General features: G+C 34.5%; 3 protein-coding genes and 1 pseudogene across 5 annotated transcripts; 3 read left to right on the forward strand and 1 right to left on the reverse strand.

Moving 5' to 3' along the window:
* The first annotated feature begins 10319 nt into the window (after positions 1-10319).
* Positions 10320-11384, forward strand: LOC106301571. Its single transcript, XM_013738003.1, has one exon. It carries the CDS (start codon positions 10353-10355, stop codon positions 11361-11363), a length of 1011 nt encoding a protein of 336 aa, XP_013593457.1. The 5' UTR covers positions 10320-10352; the 3' UTR covers positions 11364-11384.
* On the reverse strand, positions 11361-15093 carry LOC106301570 (annotated as a pseudogene).
* A 2719-nt stretch (positions 15094-17812) lies between these two features.
* On the forward strand, positions 17813-20343 carry LOC106306173 (putative glucose-6-phosphate 1-epimerase). 3 transcript variants are annotated; one of them, XM_013742673.1, is made up of 8 exons: positions 17813-18518; positions 18768-18842; positions 18934-18990; positions 19068-19234; positions 19329-19463; positions 19564-19766; positions 19841-20017; positions 20188-20343. In XM_013742673.1, the coding sequence occupies exons 1-7, from the start codon at positions 18408-18410 to the stop codon at positions 20008-20010; spliced, it is 918 nt and encodes a 305-aa protein (XP_013598127.1). In that variant the 5' UTR covers positions 17813-18407; the 3' UTR covers positions 20011-20017; positions 20188-20343. The 3 variants fall into 3 exon arrangements, with proteins under 3 accessions (XP_013598127.1, XP_013598128.1, XP_013598129.1); XM_013742674.1 differs by having other exon boundaries at positions 17816-18518; positions 19068-19187; positions 19841-20343; XM_013742675.1 differs by lacking the exon at positions 17813-18518 and adding an exon at positions 18545-18661 and having other exon boundaries at positions 19068-19187; positions 19841-20343.
* A 745-nt stretch (positions 20344-21088) lies between these two features.
* On the forward strand, positions 21089-23793 carry LOC106306171 (probable inactive receptor kinase At4g23740). Its single transcript, XM_013742672.1, has 4 exons — positions 21089-21287; positions 21577-22828; positions 22899-23249; positions 23323-23793. The coding sequence occupies exons 2-4, from the start codon at positions 21613-21615 to the stop codon at positions 23601-23603; spliced, it is 1848 nt and encodes a 615-aa protein (XP_013598126.1). The 5' UTR covers positions 21089-21287; positions 21577-21612; the 3' UTR covers positions 23604-23793.
* Positions 23794-27502: the final 3709 nt, after the last annotated feature.

The following is a 27502-nucleotide window of genomic DNA, read 5'->3' on the forward strand; positions in this document are numbered from 1 at the left end:
CTCTGGGAATTAGCGGTTGTAATCTACAAGTAGGGCTTTGACTATTTATTTAGATGGCTAGGTTTTGGTGTTAATTGAAAATAATTTATATGAAAGGAAGAAAATGATAAAGCTTGACGACAAACTTAGTAGCTTTGTTTTCTCTTGGGGCTTGAAGAGTTATACTGCAGCAACAAGTTCCCACAATTTTCATTTTTACACTTCCCAATTATGTTCCTCTCTCTTCAGTGACATTCTTTACTCTTTCTATAGTTTTGGAAATTTAAATGTTGGGGCTTCAGTTGTTGCTTTTTTAAGCATTCGAAAGTTGAAATGGCCTTTGGTCTCCGTTGAGAAATTCATGTGTATATATATATTTTCGTTATTAAATTGTTGATCAACACTCGATTAAATTATTGGAAAATTGCAGTTAGAACTCGAGTTTTTTTGGTTGGTGCTAATTGAAACCATGTCAATGGAATCACGTAACGGAATTGTATTGACGGCTTTTTTTTATCAAATTTTATTCGCAATTATTAATACGAAATTACATTGATGTCTACGTGTATCGGTCTGAGTTTTCTGTCGCACACTTCACTTCATTTTTTTCTTCTCCTTTTTGTTTGAACGAGCAATAATTGTAAATTATAACACAATTTTTATTTTGTCTTTAGAATGATATTTTTTTGTCTAACACTATCCGTTAATGTTTTTTTTTTTCTTATGTTTATTATACCTCTTGTAGAGTTTTTTTTTTTTATCAAATACCTATTGTAGATTTTTTCTTCGTTTTCCTCCCTTTACTGCAGTTTCTTCATTCATATTTTCTTGGTTTTTCCATTGTCAATCAATGAGACTTTTTTAGAAAGAAACTTAAAGTGACTTATTAAAACACATTGTTTGCCCCTTCCTGTTATGCCTAAACATCAAAAAGATCATAATAATAAAATAAAAAACGTTAGAGCTTTTAACCAAGTAATCAAAGAAAGAAATCAAAAAGTTCCTTATTATTTACTTTTCTATTTTGTCATTGTTTCTTCTTATGTTTGTGTTCCTTTTTTTTGTAGCTAGTCATTGTGTTCCTCAGTAAAAAAAAGGTAGCCAATTCTTCTGGAAAGTGTTTAAAATGCAGACGCTGAAGAAGTAAAGATCCAAGCGATTAGGTCTACCGGAAAAAGCTGACGTGCAAATGAGGCATTCTTCTTCACGGTGGACGTAGGACTATGATTATGAATCTCACACATCAAATATGCAATAGTAGAAAGAGAAAAAACGTTGTAAATTAAATCGCAGATATATATAAGGACTTTTAATAAATGTTGATAAATTAACAATATTAAAATAAATTATCAGTACAAAATTTTGCTTACCATACGATGTCGTTATTTTTATATTTTCTTGATCTAATATTTATAATTTTGTCTATATAAGACCAAAAATGTAAAAATATTATCTTGTACAAAATAATTATTATTTGATATTTAAATATTTTTACCAAAATACTACTGAATATTAATTAACACATTATATTAACTAAATATAATTTTGCATTAAAACTTCAATGAAACATATGAAACAAATAAAACTGCTATAGAGGATAGAATCAAAGACATATTATTTTTCATATAATCCAGACACGGTCAGGCGGAAGTGTTCATCGGAGAAACTTCTGGTCTGATCATAACTTGATATAACGAATATGGATAGTTGCGAGAAAAAACTTGTAAAACTTCTTATATAATAGGCTAGAGAAAGAAAAAAATTGTTTGGTCATTTATTTTGAATACATACAGACTCAGAGTGAAATATTCAAGATATCAAAATTTGATAGTTCCAAAGTAAAAGATTATGATTAACAAAATTTAGGAAGGACACTCAGATTTTTTCTTCTCCTCCATTTCTGATCTTCTCTTTTGTGATGATCCGCCCCAAAGTCTGCTCTTCTTTTCATATGTGGATTCAAGGAAAATAGTACAGTCTGAACCATTGAACTATACCAATTCGGTTTAGATTAATAAACGTGTCACATTTGATTAACAGAATCAGATCATCAAATATTCAAAGTCTGAAGAGGTTATGACTTTGTCTGCTATTGGTTAAAAGTCTGCTGAAAAGAAGCCTAGCTAGTTACGAACATAAGTATAGCAATTACATGTCGTTTGGTGTAATGCCTTATTATTCGATCTAGCCTCTAGGAGCTAAACATGTCAATTTTGTTAAGCATCAATCTAAATACTTGTCTCGTTGAAAATTCGATGCCTAGTGACATAAAATATGTTGTTATGTTGGAATTTATAGACACATATAGGTAACGCTTTTGCTTTTAATTATTCCGCATAAAGTCACGTATTAAAGATTGTTTAATGTTTGTTTCCCATAGTTTAACGTTGTGTACACGCAATAAGCTATCATCGTTTCAGTTTAGCTGATCATGGTACGTTTGCTGGGGGGACATTATAATAAAGAAACCAACTGTATAACGATCCTGCGAGAACAAGAAAACCTCTTATCATGTCAGACATCAAATATGGTTTCCGGTAATTTAACGTTGGCAAGTTAAATAATTATCTTTAAAAAATACAATAATTATTACTCATAGCACAAGGCCGATTCAACGTTTCCAGAAATCTAGCGTAAGACTAGAATATTATGCAAGATACAAAAAGCTCTGCAGTTGTTCCCAGTGGCTGAGGGAGAAAATGTTTTTTAAATGGGTCAAATTGATGATACAAGTGTTTTACAAGGGTCACTAAGCAAAATTCATTATATGAAATGCAAAAAAAAAATTCAAAAATTCACATAGGTCAACTGACCCACATGATCATATATAGGCTAGCTCCGCCACTGGTTGATCCTAAATTTCTGAAACCGAAGTTATGTCTTCTTTAGCTAAGCTTCGGACTAAGCAGGTTTTAGCATGAATATAATTTATTGTGAAATTTTCCTTAAACTAAATGATTGTTCAGTGATGAAGTAGCTTTGATTCTCCAAGGAAACATCTCAATTTTTCGACAGCGTAGTAATCATGTAGAAGACATCACTAACAACTCCATTCACGTGACAAACTTGACCACTGATCAAATTCACTTGACCCGGCCTGTATGGCCACTACGCAACACACGAATTGATGAATCTTGAATTATTATAGTAACTAATATATATATGAAACTATAACTTCTTAAAAAAATATATAAGAGTTGCCAAAAAAAAAAACATATATAAGAATATCATCACATCAGTTTCTCGGTGGAGGGCAAAAAAAGTTTAAATAATAGCAAGAAGCAACAATGGATATTTCTTGCAAAAATAATTAAGTCCGCTGGCTTCAGTTTTGGTTTACAACTCACAACTTCAACAAAATAAAAAAGTAGTCTTCTCAAACTTTTTTCTCATCTGTCCATCGGCACATCTAATGAAATATAATTTTTTTTCTTCTTATTCCATCATTTCTTATCGTACGATTTGTTGTTTTTCACTAAATTAAGATTTTTTCTTCGGTTTTAACTTTTAACATATAAAGTATGATTGGTAATCTACGAACGTAGTTAGAAACCAACCGTTCATACTGTTGCCAATTGGTGTAATAGTTTGGGGATTGGTTAAAAGCAGCCGTAGAATGTAATTGATAGTATTATTTTCGCAGCTGACAAGGTTTTTCTAGCCTAAACATATTACCAGTTAAAATGGAAATAATAAGATATGTCAACAGTTGAACTCTATATAGTTAAAATGTTGTTAATAGTTAAACGAAATATATTATAACCTAGAGTCAATTAAATCAATATACATAAATGAAGACAAACTTAAATTTATGGAGAAAATTTACTGTAAAATATATATTATTTTTGTAAAAAAAAATATATTTTCATTTTCATTTTTTATATTTTTATACCAAGTATAATAAGAAATCGTTGAAAAGATCTCTAACTATAACTATTAACTAGATCTCGATCCGCGCAACCACGCAGACTTTTGTTTTCATTTATTTTTGGAAAAATGATTGTCAGCTACCCGAAGTATCGGCCACTACATGACTAACCATGCCAATTTTAAAAATGCACACTCAACTACACGAAGTATATGGATTGCATGCAAACATCCATGGACGTTAGAGATGGTAACGGCGTGTGATTTGCCGTTTGGTCAATTGAAACCCGACCCGACCCAATTAAAAAGAAAACCCGACCCAACCCAATTAAAAAAACCCAACCCAATTGCTTCTTCCTCATCCTTTTTGTCGAAGAAAAACTCATCCTCTTTGTAGCAGAAACCCAGAGGCCAAAATCAGCAGTTATTAAAGTGAAGCGACAACATTGAACAGAGCTAAACATGTAAGATTCTTAGAACCCAGATGCTCGATGTTTAGTTTTTGATCGATTGTGATATGAGATTTGAGTGGTTGAATGGTTGTTCGATAGAAGGATCTAAAATCAGGGTCATCAAGCAACAGTAGGAACAGAGGTTATGGTGGTCGCAAATTGTGTGTTTGTCGGTTGCCAGCAAAGATTCTCACGGCTTGGACAGACAAGAATCCTGGCCGAAAGTTCTTTGGGTGTAAATTGTACAAGGTGAAAATCGAAAAAATGATTCTTGGATGTTTTAGTAGTAATGGGATGGGTTGTAACATATTTTGTTGTGTCATTAGGAAGGAGGGAATGACCATTGTTCTTACTTTGAGTGGTTTGATAAAGAAGAAGTATATGGTTGGCCAAAGAGGGCTTTGATTGAAGCAAGAGATAAAATTCGTGAGAAGAAAAAACGGATAAGTGAACTAACTGCCACTGTCAATTTTCTTCGTATGGAGTTAGAGAAGCAGAAGCCGGAGAAACCAGGCTGTAGTAATGGAGATGAAGAGAGCATTTGTAATGAATTTGTGAAGTTGTTGAACAAAAGCAATTTCCATGAGATACAAGTTTTAGTGAATGATATTATGGATCTTATGTAATTTATTGAACAATGAAGTTGAAGTTTCTTTCTTTATCTTATATCTTCTTCATGCATATTCAACCAAAAGGAGACTTAATGTTATAAAGATGGAAGGTTTAAAATCATACAACCCAATGTCAGTGAATGTTAAGTCATAGAGACTACTTCACACATTTAATCCAAGACATCACACATTTAATCCAAAAAGAACCTAATACCCGAGAGTTGAAACATTTTAAAACCTTCAAACACACAAAAAGACATGATAACCGAGACTTGAAACATTTTAAAACAAGATCAACCAAACAACAATGAAGCCAAGCGACTGCTTCTACGGAGCACTTGAGTTGGTTGTGGTGCAGTAGAAGAAACATCTTGAAATTCAGCCTCCTCGTGTGCTTCGTCTCCTCCTAACTGAGCCATGAAATCAGCTTCCATCTCAGCCTCTTCTTGTGCTTCATCATTTGCTTCGTCTTGAGCTTATAGTTGAGCTTGAACTTCTCCCTCCAACTGAGCTTCCTCATTAAGACGCCTTCTCTTCGCCATGTCCTCCTGAGACTGCGAAAACATAGATGTTACATCAACTTGGGATTGAACATTTTGTTTTCAATTCTAAATTGGTATATATTATAATATATATGTGTCCATCAATTTTAAAACAAAATAAGTTTACGGTATTTTTTTCATTGAATAGATTGTTTCAAATTTTCACATGTATTTGTATCTTCTTCTATATATATATTTTCGGATTATTATTTCATTATTAAAATCATAACTATATATATAAAGATTAGTGAAATATTGGTTTATTGTCATATTCAAAGATATTGTAACATTTCACAAATTTCGAAAGTTCTTACAAAATTAAAAATTTTCCTTCATAGATTTATATTATCGAGTAAATAATTAAACATTTAGTTTTTTGTTTAATGTTTAAAATAAACTATATAGTTTAAAATTTGTTTTCATTGGTTTAAGGTAGTAAAGATTAATCATTGTTAGATAATATGATTTTTGTTATTTAAAAAAAATCTTTATAATTTTAAAAGTTAACACCGACAAATATTTAAATAATTAACATATGGAGGTATAATATTACAACATTAAATTATATCTATTTAATTTATATTATCGATAAATCCAATAGATCATCTATTGTTTAAATCCAATTATTGATAGTCCAACAAAAAATTTTGGTATGCTCAAAATTTAAATGATAAGATTAGAGATTACATGTAACATGACTTTTTAGAAATAAGTCCATTAGATCTATTTTTTTAAAAATTACACATGAATCAACGTTGTGATTTCTGTTTCAATATATAAAGTTATTACTATCTCTTATCGTAAAGTTACTTACATTATTATATATTTTTGCCCTTTTATTTAGATACAAACAACAACTTTTTACTATACTTACTGACCAAACCTTGTTAAGTGTATGTACCAAAATTTGGTACATATAGATTTCGATGTACCAACATGGTTATTTCACGTTTGCAAGCGGTGGTTTTTCCGGTTAGATAATAAACAACTTGGCCCTTTAGAGTTAGTAACGTTAGATATGCTATGTTCATTTAAAGGAAAATAAACCATAGTAACATATAAGAAGATAAAAAAAAGCCATATAAGAAGAGAAATAATTTTTTTTTTTGTCAGCAAGAAGAGAAATAATCAAAAGAGTGACAAAAGGATTTCAACACCTTTATTGGACAAATAGGGCTGTCCCATGATATGACTCTGTCCTTCTACAGCTGTCTTGGTAATTCAACTTCTGCAATTTTTATCGCTTAAATTTTTTTCTCTTTCGAATATAATGTATATATATGTATACTTAAAGCTATATAAAACAGAAGTGGGAAACAAAACCGCAGAGATTCCATGGTTTTGCTTCAGTCTTCTTGTAGTCTTCTCAATCATCATATTAGGAGCTGCCACGGTAAAAACAATTATCTGAAGAATGATTTTTTTACACTGACATCATGATAGTTCAATGAAAATAATTAGTTTAATCTTATTAGTATAATGCTTATTGAGTTTTTTATCAATATTATTGAGTTTATCTATGTGATTTTATTTAATTTGTGGTAAAAATGTTAAAAATTTTATACTATTTTCGGAGTTTATACCATTATCTATGTTGATTTCTTAACTTGTATATGGTGTTTAGCAAAAATAATACTGACTTCTGAAGTTTCTACTCGATCGTTCACTCAACGGGGATAACAATGATGTCTTCAAGGTTTTTTGGTCTTGAAACGTTTTTTTAAGATCTTGAGAAGTTAAATTTAGCCAAGTATTATTTATGATTTTTTTAAAAAATAATATTTGATTTTATTTGGTGATACAATGCTGGTTCTATACTAAGCTCGCGGTTCATATCATAGAATTTTCCTAAGACCATGATTAACCTCAATCTCTTAATTGAGGTTATTAACTTCGGGTAAGAGACGTTTTTAATTTTTCTTAGATTTTAACTAAGAAAAACTAAAAAAAACTTAAAAAAACTAAAAAAAACTTTTTAAATAAGAGATATAAGAACTGAATCTTAGCTGAAAAATTTAAAAAAAAACAAAAAAATGTCAAATCATGAGTTAAGAACCATCGGCTAAGAAAACGGGGTTAATCATGCCCTAAAAATATCATTTTGTTTCAACTCCATTGTGATACGCCCAATTCTTTATATTGTCACACTAACTGGACCGCTAGCTCTATAAAAGACAACAGGTTTTGTTATTAGCTTATATAACCCTACTCGGACATTCACAAAATAGCCTCGTGAACTACAGCTTTGTGATCACCGTTAGCAACTTCTTTAGTAGACTAGCAGTGAGCACATCAATATACAACTTTACTAGTTCTGATTTTTTTTTTATGAATAATAAAGTGCATTTGCTTTGCGAAATCAAGAATGCCACGGTAAGAAAACATTGTATTTTTTTTTGCTGCAACCATATCTGAAGAATATCACTTTTAACATCTAAAAAACGATTTTATAGTGGTTAGTCCATCAATTTATTTAAAAAAAAAAACGATGTAACCAATTGATATTTTAAAAGTTTTGGAATTTGTTTTTTTGAAAAATGTTTTTAAAAAACGAGGTATATCAAATTGGGTATAGAACGTGAATGCCTTTTTGCTAGGGTGAAAAGGAAACACAACTCATGGCCAAGCAGATACTTCTCTCTTACTGTTTCATTTTATTTCATTTGTTATTTTATTCAAAAGAGTGAATCCTCAATATTTTCCATCACTTGATATGACCTTTCAGGAACCTTTTCTTTGTTCATCGAAAGTATTATTAAACAAGGTGAAATATAAAAATAAAATACCTTTTCGAACAGAATAAAAATAAAATACCTAAGAACATATAATAAACGATCATTCAGTATTTATTCTCTTTAATACATACTAGATTTTTTAAACGCGCTACGCGCGGATAAGATATTACATGTATTTATCAATTCTAAAAAATAATATATAATCTTGTATTACAATATTTAAAAAATATAAAATAAGACTACGTAAAATAAATATTTTTTTTTAATTTTCTTTGTGGAAATCATTATGTTGTTTGATTGTTGTACTTGATTTCCATATTTGCATAGATATTTGTGATAGGTGAATAACTATATTTTTATCATCAGTAAATAATATATATTATTAATATAATATAAAAATGAAATTATTTATTTTTTAAACAAATTTGTCTCATGTTGAGGAGTCGGTTATAGACATATCATATTCGAAAGAAACATTTTTACAGTTATCAATCTTCTTAACAGTCAAAAAACAAATCTGAATATCAAAACAATATCTCATACGATCTCTTTGTGGAATAAGTGCTCTGAAAAAATTGAATAGGATAGGGAGATTTAAAAATAAATGAGATGACGTGGTAATTTCGGGCTCTCTGATTGGTTGATTTTTCTATCCTACGTGGATATTCTCCCCATGACTTATATCCCCTTTTTAGTATTGTATATATTTCTACTTTTTTAGCAATGGATATTCACATTTATACCCTTAACAACCTACAACTATAACAACAAAATAAACTAATATGCATATATTTGTCCCCAAAAGAAAAAAAAAACTAAAATGCAGTTTAAAAAAACGACAAAAGATCATTGATGAAACTCAAAGCATATATTTGTCCCCAAAAGAAAAAAAAAACTAAAATGCAGTTTAAAAAAACGACAAAAGATCATTGATGAAACTCAACTAGCTAGATGTTTCTTTTAACGAATGATAATCTTCAATAAAATATCATCTGAAGTAAATTTGAAAAATACAATTCGATATAGCCATGAGACGTTTTTTATTTTCTTGAATGATACTAATCAAATTAAAGACTTACTTTTAAAAGATTTGTACCATTATCGATCTCACCTATTCACGGTGTTAGTTTTGATTTATCATTCAACGTGAATAAATGCAAGTTATGGGCCAGTTCAAGCCCATTATTATCGAGTTGGCCCATATTGCTATTAAGGATAAGAAGCTAAACAAAACATTTGTCGGGGCTCAAGGTCTGTCTAAGGTTTTTGTGGCATAGAAAATGTATGTGATTAGCTTTGTCAGTCACTGACTGAAAAAAACATATTGATACTTTCTTTTTGTCAATAACTTCCGCCGACATATGTTGAAATCTTTTAAGCTTTATAGGATATTCTGATTGACAACTTATTTTTCAAAAGAAGGGATAATGATTCAGGGAAGAAAAGAAATAGCGCAATCAGCGGCATGAATATGTTTTCCCGAAACCCCAAAGTAAAAAAGACTCAACATTTTGATGTTTTTTTTTCTTTGCATGCTTTACTTTTTCATCATTTTATCTCACTAAAATGTCAAAACTAAACTTACAAAACTGTAAGGTGCAACAAAGTCCTTGAGTTTCACAAGGATTATATATAAATCTTCATTTTACATATCAATTAATCAGGAGTGTGCAACTCTGTTTTCTTCTCATATTAATTATGTTTCTAAAATTGCAAGTTCAATATGGCACCCTTTTTTTTCTTTTTTTTTCTAACCGAGTATCCTGTCCCCACCGAAGTGGTCCAGACTAGAGACCGAAGTGAGCATGGACGCTGCCAGGGCGTCACCATGTGGCTCACCGTGTAACGGTCTTCAGTCTCGGGTGCTGCAGCCCACAGGTAAATTCCGCAGTGGCCAAGGCTCGAACCCAGAGGCGGACACTCCAGCTGGAGCTCCTATACCACTAGACCAAAGCAACTTGGTTAATAGTATATAACTCTGAAGACAAATAACTCTTTTTTTTTTAACAACAAACTTTACATATAACTAAAACCAAGCTAAAGTATAATATGAAATGTTCAGTTTTACTTTTGATAAGATCTGAGAGTCATTTACAGACCACACCAAGCAAGGTAAAATATAATATTTAGACATGCATCATTATTTACTTATGACCCTACATTTACATGCCTTTCCTTGCACATTTTTTGTTCCAAAAGACAAAACAAAGAAACACGAAAAGAAAACACATGAACTCCAAATCTCTCACTTGTTGTGTTGTGTTCTTGCTACACACAAATTTATTATCTTCTACATCGCCATCATCTCTCATCCACATCAACTCCACAACATCAATCCTCAATGTCACGTTACCACACTCCTTATCTCAATCCCTTGAGGATTTCGCCCTCAAGACGTTAACAAACCAACACCACACCGGTGCTTTATACCGAGCTGTCTTACCGAATAATTTATCGGGCATCGAAGTCTCCATCGTCCGTCTCACCGGGAAGAGCCTGTGGACCTCCGGGGCCAGATTCAGCAACGTGCTTATTCCGGCAAGGTCAGTTTCGGTACCTCCTGCAAGGAGAGTCGCTATTGTGTACCAAAATCTAGGGAACTGGTCTAACCATTGGTATACCGTACCCGGTTACCGGTTAATCACTTATGTCTTAGGGTTTAGAGTTTTGGACGTGTCGGATCAAGACAACGTCAAAGAGATCAGTCTAAAGAAGAATCCTGTAAAGATCTTGTTTAGGGATTTATCGGATGAGAAAATGTTGTCTAGGGTAAGTTGCGTGAATTTCAAGGCACAAAACGAAGACAAGGAAGCTGCTCGTATAAGCAGAATGATTCTCCCGGGCGTGTGTTACGGTTCGAGCCATGGAGATTATTCGGTGATCGAGCCTTTAGAGAAGGATAAGAAGAAGAAGGTGGCGTTGTGGCGGACCAGGTGGTGGCTGTGGATGGTGGGACTAGTATTAGGGTTTGGTGTGTTATGGTTCTTAGGGTTTGTATGTACATTGGGGCTAAGGATTTTAAGAACGAAGAAGATTCAAGTGATGATGGAGAGGGAAGCTAATGATGGTGAAGTGTTTGAGAGCAGATGGGTTGGTGGAAGTAAAATGCCATCAGCAACTGTAACCAGAACCTTACCAGAGTCAGAATCCGGATTCGAAAACTGTTCTCATGGATAAAATAAACGTTTGGGTCTTAATATAAATATGTAACCAAAACTTGCTAAATTCAAAAACCAGAACAATCTTCTTTATTGAGGATCCTATCTTTGTGACTCAGGTTTATGGCTTTATCTCTTTATCTTGCAGCCTTGAAACTTCTTTATTCCATCTAGAATATGTAGCATAGTCCCGCTTGCCTCCAAGAACTGTAAAATCCTATGATCTCCATTTTTATGTTGGCTTTGAACTCGAACAGAAACTCGCTGAACGTTGCATCTACTTGAGGTTCATTGCCTTCATTTAGGATCAAAGAACCTCCAAATGTAAAGAGATGATCTTTCATAAGTACAGGTATGTGTGACTGTCTCAATTCATCTCTCACAACACTGCCATCGCATTTGCGCCTGATGCAACAAGCTACACGAGCAATACCACCAGAGTCATCGTCATAGACAGCTGATCGAGCCACAAGCTTAATGCAAGCCTTATAGTTATATCTCAAGAATCGAGGAAAGGGTCTTTGAATCATGTGGACGGTAAACATTGCTTCTTCAACAGGTAAGATTGCGTATTTGCAAGGTGATGTACAGATGAGCTCTCTTGAGTCTCTGTTGAGTTTCAAGCAGTTTGCAAAATTGAGACAGATGTCTGGATTGTGAAATGAACCATGTATTCTCTCAAGAGACTCACACTCCTGTGCATTTATCTCTGAAAGCGATTCTGGAAGCTGTGGAAGTGATGTAAGCTTTCTGCATTCTCCGATGTCAAGCTTATGAAGCTGAGAAAAATGTTTGATGCAGTCTGGAATAGTTTTGATATCTTCGTTACCACTCAAATCCAGTGAAACTGGAGAAGTATATGCTTTTCTCGGTAGACATTTTGGTAACATTTCTTCAATATTATTAGCCCTTATCGTCAGCCTTTTCTTGACACCAGAGACCCAACTAACTATTGCATTAAACGGGAGACCGTCTACACTGTCTGAAAAATCCACTTTTTCAAGATTCTCGAGCTTTGAAATGTTCATACAGATATTGGTCAGTTTCGAGCATTGCTTCATACAGAGTTTATGCAGACTACAGAGATTCTCGATCCATGGAGGAACTTCTACTATTCCCGTGGAGCTTAGTTTAAGCTCTTCGATGCAGTCAGGGACATGTGGGAATGCACTGAGGCTTTCACAACGATCTGCTGAAAATTTCTTAAGGTTTGTGGCATTTGAGAGATTAGGAATCTCTTTTAGCTTTCTGGAGTAACTCACATCCATCACTTTGAGACTCCTAAGTGGCTGAACTCATACCATAACAAGCAACAGATAAGGCCACATGTCAGTTCAGTATATAATGAGAACTTGTGTAAGAAAATATTTCTGGAGGACTTACTATGATTCCTTCCCAGAGTTTCTCAAGCTTGCTAAATCTCATTCTGAGTTCCACAAGGAACTCTGCAGAGAACTTGGAAGGCAAAGATCTCATAGGAAAGGAGTCCCAGTGTAGCAGTCTAAGTTTGTGGGGTAAATAGTTTAGACCCTGTGGCAGATTTAGTCTGGATTTAGCATTCCATGTCTTGTATATCTCCAAGAACTGAAGATTATGCATTCCTTTAAAGGCTTTCTTACTTATGGATAACTCTCCATTGATTTTCGATGCATCGAATGATATGCCTAAGACAGTTCCTGTACCCTGAAAAAAAAACTCCACAGAGTGAGAGACTATATCGTTAGATGTAAAGATAAGAGTGTAGAAGTGCTTACGGATTTGCAGGCAAGTACATCCCTAATCTCCTCAGCATCAACCAAGAACTGACGTTTTCCAGGCTCGTGAACAGACTGTTGACAGACGATCTCTCTACCCATTTTTTGTAGCAGAGAGTGCATATGTATGCGTCCCCAATGAGTATCCACGAGAGATTTATCAGCTAAGGCTTTAAGTCCATGGTCAACGTCCAAGTTACTATTCTCAAGCAACGTCTTCACATCCTCGACGTTCTTACCATTGAACAAACAAGCAATGTGAAGAAATATGGATTTATCTTTACTATGCAAGGCATCATAGCTGAATCTCAACGTCTTCTCAATTTTTCCATCAAGACTTGTGTAAAGTCTTGGCATTGCATATTTCCACTCTTCCTTAGAAAACCCTCGCAAGTAGGAGCCCAAAACGGTTAAACCCAAAGGAAGATAGCCAGCAAGATGAGTCACTTGTAGCGCGAGCTCCCTGATACCGACACAAGGAGGATGCTTTTGTCCAAAAGCAGATTGACAGAAGATCTCAAGAGCTTCGGTTCTAGACGGAAGTTCCACCTTGTATACAAGGTCGATACCATGTGCTTTCAGAAGCTGTCTATCTTGTGTGGTAACTACAATCCTACTTCCAGGACCAAACCATCGAGGCTCCTTTGCCAAGGCAATGAGTTGCTCCAGTTTATCTACACCATCAAGAACAACAAGGACTCTCTTGTCCTTCAACCTTTCTCTTACCACACCTAAATGAGGTATCTTAATGTCTTTATGGTTGATAAGCTTAGACAAACACTCTTCTTGCATATGCAACTTTGAACCGTAGTCGTCAAGGTTGATTCTCCTATATGTTTCTTTAATGTTCTCCATGAATGCACTATGCCGGAAGGTAGGAGACAGTCGAGTGTATAGAGCTCTTGCAATGGTTGTCTTCCCGATTCCCGCAGGACCCCAAACACCTACCATCGTCACTTCACTAGACTCTAGAGATAACAATGGCTTCAAATTTTCGATATGAGCTTCCATTCCAACTAGATCATCAAAGTCCCTTGAAGGTGTAACGTTTAATGCACTAGAGATATCCAACGCAAGTTTCTCAATCATATCTGCTTCATTATTCCTACGGTGAAAGATAAAAAAACAACCGCTCATTCACATATATACTACATAAACTGGAGGCTTTTAATATCTGAACCCAAAATATTATTAACTGAACCCCAAATAAATTCGGATCCAAAATAGATCTTAAATAGAGTTATCAAATCTATCCGAACCCAAAATATTATTAATGATTATTATTAACTCGAACAAATATAGAAAATCCGAAAGAGACCTAAGGTTAAATTCGAAAATCTGATCCTAAACCCGAAGGCTCAAACCTACTCATTTCTAAAGAATTTTAAATTCCTAAAGTTGGAAAAGCCGCCGTTTAGAACAAAACTAATATTATATGTTGTGGTTTCAGTTAAACAATTACTAGTTTTTGCCGGCAAACTCCTATAACTTTTTAAAGAATGACTAACCAGAGGCGAGAATCCACTCCGGCTAGATTCGCGACGTCCGTCAGCGCCCGTGACCATCTCTGCCTCACTTCTTCCGACTTCCCCACGCAAGTTTTTTCAAAGATGTTTCCAAAATCGCCGGCCTGCTTTCTGACGTCACATGGATCGACGTCGTAGAAAACAGGCATCACTGTTTGGCCCCGCTCTTCTTTACAGCTCATGATTTCGAGCAATTCGTTCAAACACCACGTCGAAGATGCATAGTTCTTCGAGAGCAAGATGACTGCCATCCTTGATCCTCTGATCGCTGCCACCAGCTCGGGGCCGATAGCTTTGCTCCTCTTGATCTCATGATCGATGAAAGTGGTGATTCCTTTCCTTTGCAACTCCTTGAGGAAATGACTTAGAAAGCTTTTGCGAAGATCTTCACCGCAGAAGCTCGGGAAGACGTTGAATCTCCAGTTCCGAGACGGAGACGAAGACGAAGACGAAGACGAAGACTCCATGAATTAGAAAAATATCATTTGTTTCCCAATATTTGTTATTTTAATCAGGCACCCTGTTTGAAAAGTCAGCCATCACCAAGTTTAAATCCACTAAGAATGTTATCGTTAAACTAATAAATTGGGCCTATAATGAATCACAAATAAAGAAGCCTATTTAAACTGAAATACTATTAGCCTTCATCCCATATTATATGATATATCCCCCAACGTTTCCACTAAAAAAAAAAGAATCAATCAAATTTTGTCTAGCTTCTACACGATTGCGAGTCAAATTATGTCGTTCGTTAAAGTTCTACGCATTTTACTTTATCGTCTCTTGATTGATATTTTTTTGTCCTATGTAATCAAATTGTCGATTCAGCTAAGCTGTTGATGGCTTGATGAAAATATATATGAATGTCTGTTGGATATAGATGGTAAACACAAGAGAGAAATGATAGAACAAAGAACATAGGAAATATAGACAAAATATAATAAGTTTATTTCATTCTTTCATCAAATTTTTTGTTAAATATTTCTCTTTAAATTTTGTTTATTTTCATAAAATGAAGGTAGCGATAGTTCAATTCTATTCATTTTTGTCAAACTAATAGAATAATATCACAGTCATTTTATTTTATAAAGTAATAATCTAGTTGTATCCGTCGTAAGGTTTTGAGTTCACGGAGCATTATTGAATGGGTCGAGTTAATGAAATTTTGCACTGAGAAACTACACCAAAATACACAAAAATCAATTTTATTTGTCCACATAAATAAAGCGATAAGGTGGTCATTTTCAAAATATTATTCTAGGCATGTCTGATGTCGCTGTGTCTTTTTTGTTTCATTCAAATTTTAAGAAATGATAGAGAGTCGAGGGACGCATAATTACAAATGAATTATCAGCTAAACCATCTTATTCAATCGTTTTCTAATCCTAAAATCTTCAACGTGAAACTAAGCCAGTCAGATTACGAATCCAGTGTATTGAGATACTCTTTAAGGGAAGTTTTTGGCTATATGCTAACTTGAATTTTTGCATTTTCAGATTATTGCATGAGCCCTTTTCAAGACAATTTGAGAAATTAAGCCTTAGTTCAAAAAGAAGATGACTAGAGAAATCAATGATTACAAAAAAAAAAACAATACGAATATATAGGAGGACCAACAAGGTCGCACAGGGACGTCATTGACGCATTAAAGATGTCATAGGTCGGCATAACAAGACAAGAACAACTTGATAATACTTTAATTTGCATGTTTCAATGTAGCTATATATAGAAGAAGAAAGTAGATCAATTCTTACCTATATAAGTTTAGGTACAATCATTTCTGGATTGTGAATGCAGAGTTGGACATGACTGACTTCAAAATATAAACATAAAATGCAGATTGAGATCGATGAGGTAAGGTAAAAAAAGTTTGGTTATTCAAGTTATGTTATAGATGCTTACAACTCAACACATGTCGTTCTTTTATCGGATCGATACGAGTAGTTTTTAATTGTGTTTTTTTTTTTTAAACTGAGTTTATAATCGTGCTTAAAAATTGGTTATATTTATAAAAGTTTGATAACATAACATTGATGGTCGTGGTCTATTTTTGATTACTTGGTTTGTGCGGACGTCTTCATTTGATTTTATTATTTTATTTGTACACGACCTTTTCGTTTAATGATTGTTTCTATATGTGATCGTATGCATGTAATTTATCTGCTGAAATGATCGAAAAGCTTTAAAAACTGTTGACATGAGACGTAGTTTAAAGTAAAACTATAAAATAAGCAATTAACAAGATATTCAATTAGCTTATTCCCTCCAAATCTGAACAGGTAGTTAATTCGGTTAATCATGTCGCATGTCAAGATCCACCCATACCCACACCTATCATCACAAATTCACAACCAGCTGTCCTCACATCTTCATCTTCGGCTTTATTCAATTTTATATGCATATTTTCAATATATTTTTGCAAGTAGATATTCATTTTCGGTTTTTCTTTATTAAATCAGCCAATCAGATCCAAAAAAACTTAACCGCAAAAATGACTTTTAATGTTACATATTATTTTTGTTTCTATAACATATATTTTTTGTTTTACGCATATTATAAGATTATATTAAATGTAATTATAAATGCATCATTTTTATGATTACTTATTTTGATAATTTTTAACCAATAATATTTTCAATAATTAAAACTAATATCTAAAATTTTACAATTTACTATAATTAACTTATACAAAATATATATAATATTAAATATGTATTTGAAAAAATAATTTTAATAGGAGGTACATGGCAACAATAAATTCAATTATTTCACGGAGAAATAGATATTAATGTTTAATTGTTCCTGACGCAAGTTTTACACTTGACGTTTCATGACGTTCTAAGTTTGATAATTAAACGACTTAATTGGATTTTATAGAAAGTTTGTATAAAAGATTTTATTGACAGAAGAAAATGGAAAATGGAAAAAAGAAACAAAAAATTAACATGATTACTTGAAAAGGGAAAAGAAATGATAAAAGGGAAAATAATATAAAAATGGAAATGATTAAATTATTTAACAAAAAACCCTTTTTGACAATATTATTAATCACCGTCAATTATATACTGAAGAATTATTCAGTGATTGAGGATGAAGAATGCCCTTTTTGAGAGAAAAAAAAAACATTTTAAATACTACTATTTGTGCATGCTTCTTTTGAACCTTTGTACCTTTTCAACATACTGCCCATTTTTTCTGACTTGTGGTCTTTAAATATCTCTTTCCTCTTTTCCTAATCTGAATACTTCATATTCTTCCTTCGATTCGAAAAAGGGTTGTGTGTTTTTTGCTTTCAGGGTCTTGAAAGTCTGTTAGTTACATCTAATCCTAATCGTTGATCTTTTCCCCGGGAAATCGTGTCTTTTAAATAATATTTGGACCTTCGAGTGATTTTCAAAGATCTTGCGTTTTAAATCTCAACCTCCGTGATTCTTAATCGCGTTTTTTACCTTTATCCTCTTTGTTTTGTTTTTTTCTTTAACCTTTTTATCCTCTTTGTTTTTTGCACCTTAGATTTTTTTTTTTTGTTTCGTGTGTGTGTGTGTTACGGCTTTATCGGTGTAAGAAAAGGACTTAGCAGTTGAAGTGTTGGTTGGGTTTTAGGTTTTCAAACTCACGAGAAAACTTTTGGTTTCTTGTTGATCACACAAGAAAGTGTTTTCTCCTTCTCGTGACTTCTTCGCCTAAATTATTTTCTCCTTGTTTAAAAACCCAAGAAAGCAGTGGAGGAGAGAAAAGAAAGAATAAATATCAAAGTCTCTCTTTTTTTGTTTGCTTATTACAATGGAACCATCTGGAGTCAGTAATGAGAAGAGACCCACCGTTGACTTGATCAAGGATAAAAATGGAACCGATCAGATTCTTCTCCAGAATCCTAAAGGCGCTTCTGTAAAGGTCATAGTATTTTTGTTTTGCCAATGTTTACTTATCTAAGATTCTGTATTTAATTTTGTTTATTAATCTGTAGGTTCGGTTTTTTAAAACCAAACCTGTGTATTTGGGTTTTAAGCGTGTTAGACTGCTCTGTTTTCTATTTGGTTGGTGGAGTCTATTGGTTTTGTGATTCATGCATCAACATTCACAACATTTTCATTTTTGTGTATGGAGCTGATGGTTTTTTTCATTGGATGATGCTTTGTTCAGATAAGTTTACATGGAGGACAAGTTATTTCTTGGAAGACTGACAAGGGCGATGAATTGTTATTCACCAGCGCCAAGGTAAAAAAGTTCTGCTATTTTTTTACCACTTATGCAAGTTTCTTTTATAAAACTTGATGAAACATATCAATATATCATGCCCTTGCTTCAGGCTAACTCGAAGCCTCCCCATCCGGTACGTGGAGGAATCCCTATATGCTTTCCTCAGGTAAGTCTAATATGTAATCTTTGGACATGAATGATTTGATCACCTTTCTTGATAATTATTCTTCTCTCTCATAAAAGTTTGGCACTCGAGGGTCGCTTGAGCAACACGGTTTTGCAAGAAACAAGATGTGGCTTGTGGAAGAGAATCCACCTGCTTTACCTTCATTCGACTCAACTAACAAAGCCTATATCGACTTGGTACTTAAACCCTCTGATGAAGACACAACAAGGATCTGGCCTCACTGGTTGAATCCTATTGTGACTCCTTAGATATATATATATATGATCCTCTCTTTTTCCTTCATTTCAGATTGCTTACAATAATCACTCTTGTTTCAGCTTTGAGTTTCACTTAAGAGTTTCATTGGCACTAGATGGAAACCTAACCCTGATATCTCGAGTCAGAAACATCAACTCAAAGCCTTTTAGCTTTTCCATTGCTTACCACACTTACTTCTCCATTTCCGACATCAGGTGAAGACACCGAGCTTTAGCTTCTCTCTAGTCTCTACGTGATCATCACACACTTACTCAATGCTTTCTTTCTTTATTTCTTTTTTGGTTATTCTATCAGTGAAGTTAGAGTTGAAGGGCTGGAAACTCTTGACTATCTTGATAACTTGTTTGAAAAGGAGCGGTTTACTGAGCAAGGCGATACACTAACCTTTGAATCCGAGATCGATAGAGTGTACTTGAACTCTAGAGACGTGGTTGCCGTTTTCGACCATGAGAAAAAACGTACATTCCTCATCAAGAAAGAAGGTCTACCAGATGTTGGTAAGATCCAAAATACCAAACCGTTAACCGTTAGTTCGGTTTATGACAGAATCATATTATCGGTTTTGTTGTAGTGGTGTGGAATCCATGGGACAAGAAAGCTAAAGCGTTGACTGATTTGGGAGATGAAGAGTATAAACATATGCTTTGTGTTGACGGAGCAGCTATTGAGAAACCAATCAACTTGAAACCGGGTGAAGAATGGACCGGGAAATTAAATCTCTCGCTTGTCCTTTCCACTTGAAAAATCGGTACCGGTTATCTTTAAACCGATTAATTCATCCATCATATCTTTTGGTTTATTATTCTTTACAGTATAGTCTATAGAAGAACATCACAGTGTGTGTGATTCTTCGGTATCAAATCCTTAATATTAAAAGAAAACCTGAGATTTGAAAATGTCACGCGTTTTTTTTGGCAGTGACAAGATCCTGGTTTTGTGCGAGATTTAACTTGTGTATGAAGATAAGATACTATATGAACTTGTGCACCGGTTCATCATATTATTTAAAGCTTTCTTGTTCTCATGGTTAACAGTTCTTGAATAAATAGTTTCTAAAACCATAAAGTTTTTTTATTGGGTTGTTGAGTGGCTTTATACTCTCTAGATTGCCTCACAATGTTGGAGACAAAAAGAAAAGGACTCGACCGAGCTAAGATGGGTATGAAATCATCACAATAATCATGAAAGAGTTGAAATTATTGGTCTATTATAATGCACCATAACTTCTATAATTGGGTCCATTTTTTAATGTGGTGAATACACCGAAGGGAAAGTAATATTTTGTTTACAGAAATATACTTGATCCCAAAAAGGAAAAAAAAAACTAAAATGGTGGAGTATATGCATTAAAGGTAGGCTTGTAGCTTCATTATCATGACAAGTAAATACAAACAAAAACGTATAGTGTTTGTTTGAGATTCATGTATTTTGGTAGTTAAATAGTATGTTTTCTTGACTAGATTAACATCATTCGTTATTCTTTCTCTATCTCCTTTAGGTAAAGCATTGACCACATTAATGTCATGTCTTATCACATCTGGTTTTTGTACATATCGGTACATAAAACTCAACCGGTTTGACAATATCGGTTTACCAATAGACAACTCTAAACTATATTGGGAGCTAATCAAAATTTCACTAATAAATACTCGAATGTTCAATCAAGTTTTCTATAACCATAGTATAGCTGGCATAATAAAAATTCTGAGGTACACGACGAAGAAAGAATGGTCCCCGGTTCGGTATTAAATAACCGGTAATCACAGACTCACCGGTCACCCAACCTGTAACCGAAACAAAATAAGAAGTCACATCAATATCTTCCCTCGTCATCTTCATTACTTTAATTGCCTAAAAAAGTATCTGTTTCTATAGAACCTCTTAACTTCAGTGCTTCAATGGTGGTTCTCAAGTTCGTGTTCTTCAAGTTACAGACGTGATCGAGATTCTCGAGAAGAAACGGCGTGCGTGACTAGAAAAAAATAAATTAAAAAGACTCATAAAGCTCAGATCTGGAGGTATCAATTTCTTTATTTTAATAATTTAATTCCTTAATACAGTTAAGGTCCTACTTTTCTTGACGCTGTTGTTGATTCCCAGAAACTCTAGTGTTTCGATTTCGAAGAGTTTAAATTAAAAAGCCAAAGACAAAACATGACTTTCATTTCGTTATTACCGAAGCTACTCTCTTCTGTCTCCCACTCTTGTTTCCCTTTTACTTTTCGATCCCCAGTCTTCTAGAAATCTTCCTTTTGTACCCTTTTATTTCAAATTAAAGTTTCTCATCCAAAGTTTCTCCATTTATAGTCCCATCATCATCATCATCTTCACAAAGAACCAGCAATGGAAGCTTGGAGGGTTTCTCTATGTTTCTTCTCTCTCTATCTGATCATCTCCGGAGCAGAAGCAGATCCTTTACAAGACAAACGCGCGTTACTCGAGTTTCTAACCATCACGCGCCCAACACGCTCGCTCAACTGGAACGAGACCACTCCCCTCTGCAAAAACTGGACAGGAGTCACTTGCAACCGCAACGAATCTCGAATTATAGCCCTTAGATTGCCAGCGATCGGACTCAACGGTCAGATTCCACCCAACACCATAAGCAGACTCTCCGCTCTCAGAGTCCTCAGCCTCAGATCCAACAGACTCTCAGGCCCATTCCCTATGGGCCTCGCCGGGCTTAAAGACTTGGGCTTTCTTTACCTCGAGGACAACGACTTCTCCGGCCCGTTGCCTCTGGACTTCTCTGTTTGGAAGAAACTCGTTAGCGTGGATCTCTCGAATAACAGATTCAATGGAACAGTTCCTGTCTCTCTCTCTGGTCTGAAACGGTTACAGTCGTTGAACCTCGCTAACAATTCTCTCTCCGGTGTGGTTCCTGATGAGCTGAGTGGGCTCTCTAGTCTGAAAGTGATTGATCTGTCTAACAACAATCTCCACGGACCGTTACCGAGCTGGCTGCTAAGGTTCCCGCCGTCTTCTTACCAAGGCATTGGTGATGACGTCACTCACTTTCAACCACCTCCTGAACCACCGACTCGAAAGAAGCCTAAAGGAGTCACTAAGACGGTCTTCCTCCTCATCGTTATCTCTGTATCGATTGTACTACTCGCGGTTTTAGCGTTTGTGTTTGCGCTTTGTTACTTGAGGCGCAAGTTAAGGATTGTTAAGGACCATAAGCTGCAGAAGAAAGGCGGTATGTCTCCGGAGAAGTTTGATTCGAGGATGGAAGAGGCTAACAACAGGCTGTCTTTCTTCGAAGGATGCAGCTACTCGTTCGATCTCGAGGATCTGTTGAGAGCTTCCGCTGAGATTCTTGGTAAAGGCACGTTTGGGACGACGTACAAAGCGGTTCTCGAGGATGCGACTTCCGTAGCTGTGAAACGGCTTAAAGACTTTGCGGCTGGGAAACGCGATTTCGAGCAGCAGATGGAGATTATTGGAGGGATTAAGCACGAGAACGTTGTGGAGCTTAAGGCTTATTATTACTCCAAAGACGAGAAGTTAATGGTTTATGATTACTTCAGCAGTGGAAGTGTGGCTTCTTTGCTTCACGGTAAATGCGTTATTAGCTATGGTTAGGCTCATTTCCGGTTTAATTTTAGTAACCGGTTTAGTTGGTGCAGGTAACCGAGGAGAGAACCGGGTTCCGTTGGATTGGGAAACGAGGATGAGGATTGCGATTGGTGCGGCTAAAGGGATCGCTAGGATCCACAAAGAGAACAATGGGAAGCTCGTACATGGGAACATCAAGTCTTCGAACATATTCTTGAACTCAGAGCGTGAAGGATGCGTGTCTGATCTTGGTTTAACAGCTGTAATGAGCGCATTGGCTCCACCCATCTCTAGGCAAGCTGGTTACCGTGCGCCGGAAGTAACAGATACAAGGAAGTCTTCTCAACTCTCAGATGTTTACAGCTTCGGCGTCGTATTACTCGAGCTACTCACTGGAAAATCCCCCATTCACACTACCGCAGGTAATGATTACAAACTAGAATAAAAAAAATTACTATATTATCTTCGGTTTAATGATTTTTTATTTTTGGACAGGAGATGAGATTATACATTTGGTTCGATGGGTACATTCGGTAGTGAGAGAGGAATGGACTGCGGAGGTTTTTGATGTGGAGCTTCTTAGGTATACAAACATAGAGGAAGAGATGGTTGAGATGTTGCAGATTGCTATGTCATGTGTTGTCAAAGCACCTGACCAGAGACCGAAGATTTCTGATTTGGTTAGGCTTATGGAGAGTGTTGGAAACCGACGAGCCAGTCTTGAGACTAAACCAGAGAAGGAGGCCTCCGAGACTTCGACGCCGAGTGAAACTTGATGAATCTACAAAAAAATGAAGAAACTGTTGATATATGAAGTTTGTATACTCTCTTCTGTTGATCCTCTCTTCTTCGGTTAGAACCGGTTTAATTAAACACATTTCTGGTTAGGGATTCTTGGTTTTTGCAAAATTCAGTATGAATGAATTGAGGAAAACAGAAAAAGAAACATCTCTAGTTTCAGAAACTCATCTAAAACTTCTAGTGATCACATTTTAAATTCAGCTTTTCCTAATGGGCTTCATAGCCCATTTGCCATTATTGTTTCGGCTGCGAGTGAAGATTGTTAGGCTCACTTCTTACTTTACAATATGGTCATTTGAATGGGGGGTGGAATTGTTGACAAAAAAAAAAGAATAGGTTTGGAATTGGACTAATTAATTTGGAAAAAAAATTCAAGCAACTAATTATTTGCATCTCAAGATATATATACTACTTGACTGAGATAACTTTTTTCTGAATCACAAAAAAAATAGATACATTGATTTGTCGTGATAGTGTTTTGGAAGAGGAACATGTAGATGGCATAGATTATAATAGGAAGGAGACGAATAAGGCAAGTTACAACCGTGAATATGATTTGTCTAATTCTTAGAAAACGACTTGTCTTTTGCTCATATACTGCAATAGGGCTTCTTCTCCTCCTTTTCAACTGTGCGAAATTAGAAACCTAAAAGGCCAAAAATTCAAATACATAAATATGTCAATTTTATATAAATCCTCACGTCCCCACGAAATCGTTTGCATCAACATGTTTTTTGTTTACTCCTCCGCTGGTACAATGTCGGCTTGTTTTGGACAATGGTGAAAATTAATTAGACCATTAAGTATAATCTCAGTGTAAGTATTCGAACATAAAAAATAACTGAATGCTTATTTGTTTGAACGAACAAGTAACTTGTGCTTACCAAATACCAAGGCAGCATACACTTTACACTCATATGGCATATCCAAATTTGAACAGATTAATGACATACGTGAAACTACTTGAATACAAATTTAGATTATAGAAATTGATTTTTCCTCACGTTTTATGATATGTTTTAATCTACTTATTTGTGAACCTTGTGAATATTGTAACATCCTCGTTTATGTGAAAAAGTTTAAAATAATTGATTTGATTATTTATGTCACCAACGTGCATTTACTTTTGCGGACGCAGATTTATTTAGAATCTCAAGGTTAAGCGTGTTTAAGCTTGAGTGGTAGAAGAATAGACGACCTAATAGGAAGTCACTTGCGGTATCGTACGAGTGAAAGTAAAACCACAGAGAAAAAGCATGTGGTGATCATGGCAGGGTCATTGAACAAAATCTCTGAACCTCCAAAATATTAACACACCGCATGTCGCAAGGGATGGGTCCACGGGCCGTGAGTGGACGTGAAAAGCTCATTAACCGTGGATGGTCAGAGCGTTACAAGTGCTATCAGAACTGGTTAGCCATTTCGGTTTTGAATCCAGAGGTATCTTGAGACTTGTCGTGGTCCGTAACGAAGATGTTACGCTTTGTGGATCGGGGTGAATTGTGATATCCTAATGCCTAACATATGTAGAAAAGTGTAAGAGAATTGATTCACTACTTATGTCACCAAAGTGTAATTACATTTTAGAATTTTAAAGTTAAACGTGTTTGAACTAGAGTTGGAAAGACAAATGAATTACTTGAAAAGTAATGTAATGATTGCGGGTCACTAAACAAAAATTTTGAACTTCCAAAAAACTAATGCACCCCTGTTCCAGGAGACCATTCCCACGGCCAAATGAACGGGAGTGAAAAGCCCATTAGCCGGAGATGGTCATGGAGTTACTGATATATTTATTTTGTTAAAAAAAAAAAAAATTGACCCAAAAATAAACCTTTTTTTTGTCAGGAAAAAACCCTTCATTTATTTGAAAAATATCATGAGAATGGACATAAAGAGTCAACATCCACTTGCGCCATGTGTTCCTCTTTGCCATTTCTTAAGTCAGAGTCAAAATCTCTTTTACGTGTTCTGTGGTCGACAAAAAGTGTCACAAACGGATGTAATCAAATAAACAACTTCCTTTGCTAAAATGTAATTATAAAAATAGTTAATAGTAAAAGGTCAATTTCATGCCTGTTCCAAAACAACGATTATAGACCAATGGTTCCAGATTTCCTGGTAAAAGCCTTCTTGCCCTATCATCCCCCTATGCTATGAGTTTTCTGTTTCCAAAAAGTTTTTGATTTGTCCTTCCAGTGTGCGTAGCCACAACTAAAATTTAAATGTAGCTAGTCCCTTAAAAGACGGAGTCAAACTAATGAAGTAGTGAACCTATACATTGTACCACACTTAGTAACTCCTTTCGTCTATAGCTCCTTTGGGAACATGAATGGTTATAAAGTATATACATTCAAGAAATGGTTCAAAAGTATTTTTTGTTTCTTCAAAATATCTTGCAATATGGTTTCTTGCTGGATGTAATATGGAAGTCAATGAAACGAACTCCAGATAAATTATTTTGTTTGTTCCTATTACATTGCACAGTAATAATGCATAATACAAAATTTGCATATACAGTTTGAGTTAAAAAAAAAGGAATCCTATCAGATGATACGTATTGAAATAACTATTCATTCAACCATATTACGATTCTCAAATTTTTTACATTAATGATATTTCTCGTGAAGTATAAAGTAACCGAAGCTTTACGGTTCAACTCCGTATTCATGACACCGAATGTAAGGAAACAACAAAGTTGCTAATGAATATGGAGTTATATTAAATGTTGTTTTATCTTTTAAATTTTGTTTTATTTTAAATATCATTTTACATTTTAAAGTCATTATTAAATGTTTTTTCTAATTTTTAGATTTTTTATCTTGTTGATTAACAAAGTTAAATAAAATAATATATTAAATAGGGATAAAATAGAAAAATTAATCATTTTTTATAATTCTTGTATAAAAACGTTAAACAACAAACAGAAGGAAGAATTAAAATAAACAAAGTTGCTAATACATTATTATCTCATTGGAAAATGTGTAGTTTGCCTAATTTTTCGAAAAATAAACATTTGCCATATAAAATTCATTTCTGCGTAGGGGGCTCCTGAAAGTATACAATTATTAATATGAACCATTACGACCCATGGCTACAAATTTGTAGTCATAGCAAGTTCTCAGACATTTTTATTACAAGAAAAACTTAACTCTGATCAGCACTTTCCCGACAAATACGGTTTGTAAACGTTGTTTAGTTTAATTTCATTGTATGTAATAAACTTGCGAATCCAGCAGGATCGTGTTTAACAAATAAAAAAAAGCATTCGATGTACATATATAATGGCCGGCAATAAGATTGTGAGGAAGTATTGGAAAGGAGTTCGTGATTCAGCCATAATTTAATATTTTATTAGTGTAGTGATTATCACACTTTGTCATGTAGTGAAGACAAATCTCGATAAATTAACATGACAAAGTGTGATAATCACTGCTAGCTCACCGCCCACCCCACCTCCATTTCACTTAAAATATTTGCAATTGAAATAATTTATCTCTCGTTATAGAAACGAAATGTGTTACCATCCAAGTGCGGGAGTTCGCAGAGAATAATGACATGATTGTCATCGCTTACGGGAACTCATTTGGACGTGATATATACATGGCCCTAAATGATTCGTTATCTCTTGAGAAAGAAAACTGTCTCTAACAATAAAGGAACTTAAAATGCTGATCGGCGTTTGTAATCACAGTGATATACTCCTAAGATGTTGTACTTTTTATTACAAACACAATATCTAGCTACTATAAATTTTAATTAGATACACTCCTATTTGAAAATTATGTAGAAATGTCAGAATTAACTATCGGTACACGAGGTGCCATGTTAATTATTGGGATGGTAGCTACTAGCTAGGCAATGTCGAGGAATG

Source organism: Brassica oleracea, chromosome C7 (assembly GCF_000695525.1).
Source record: "Brassica oleracea var. oleracea cultivar TO1000 chromosome C7, BOL, whole genome shotgun sequence".
Taxonomy (NCBI): Eukaryota; Viridiplantae; Streptophyta; class Magnoliopsida; order Brassicales; family Brassicaceae; genus Brassica; species Brassica oleracea.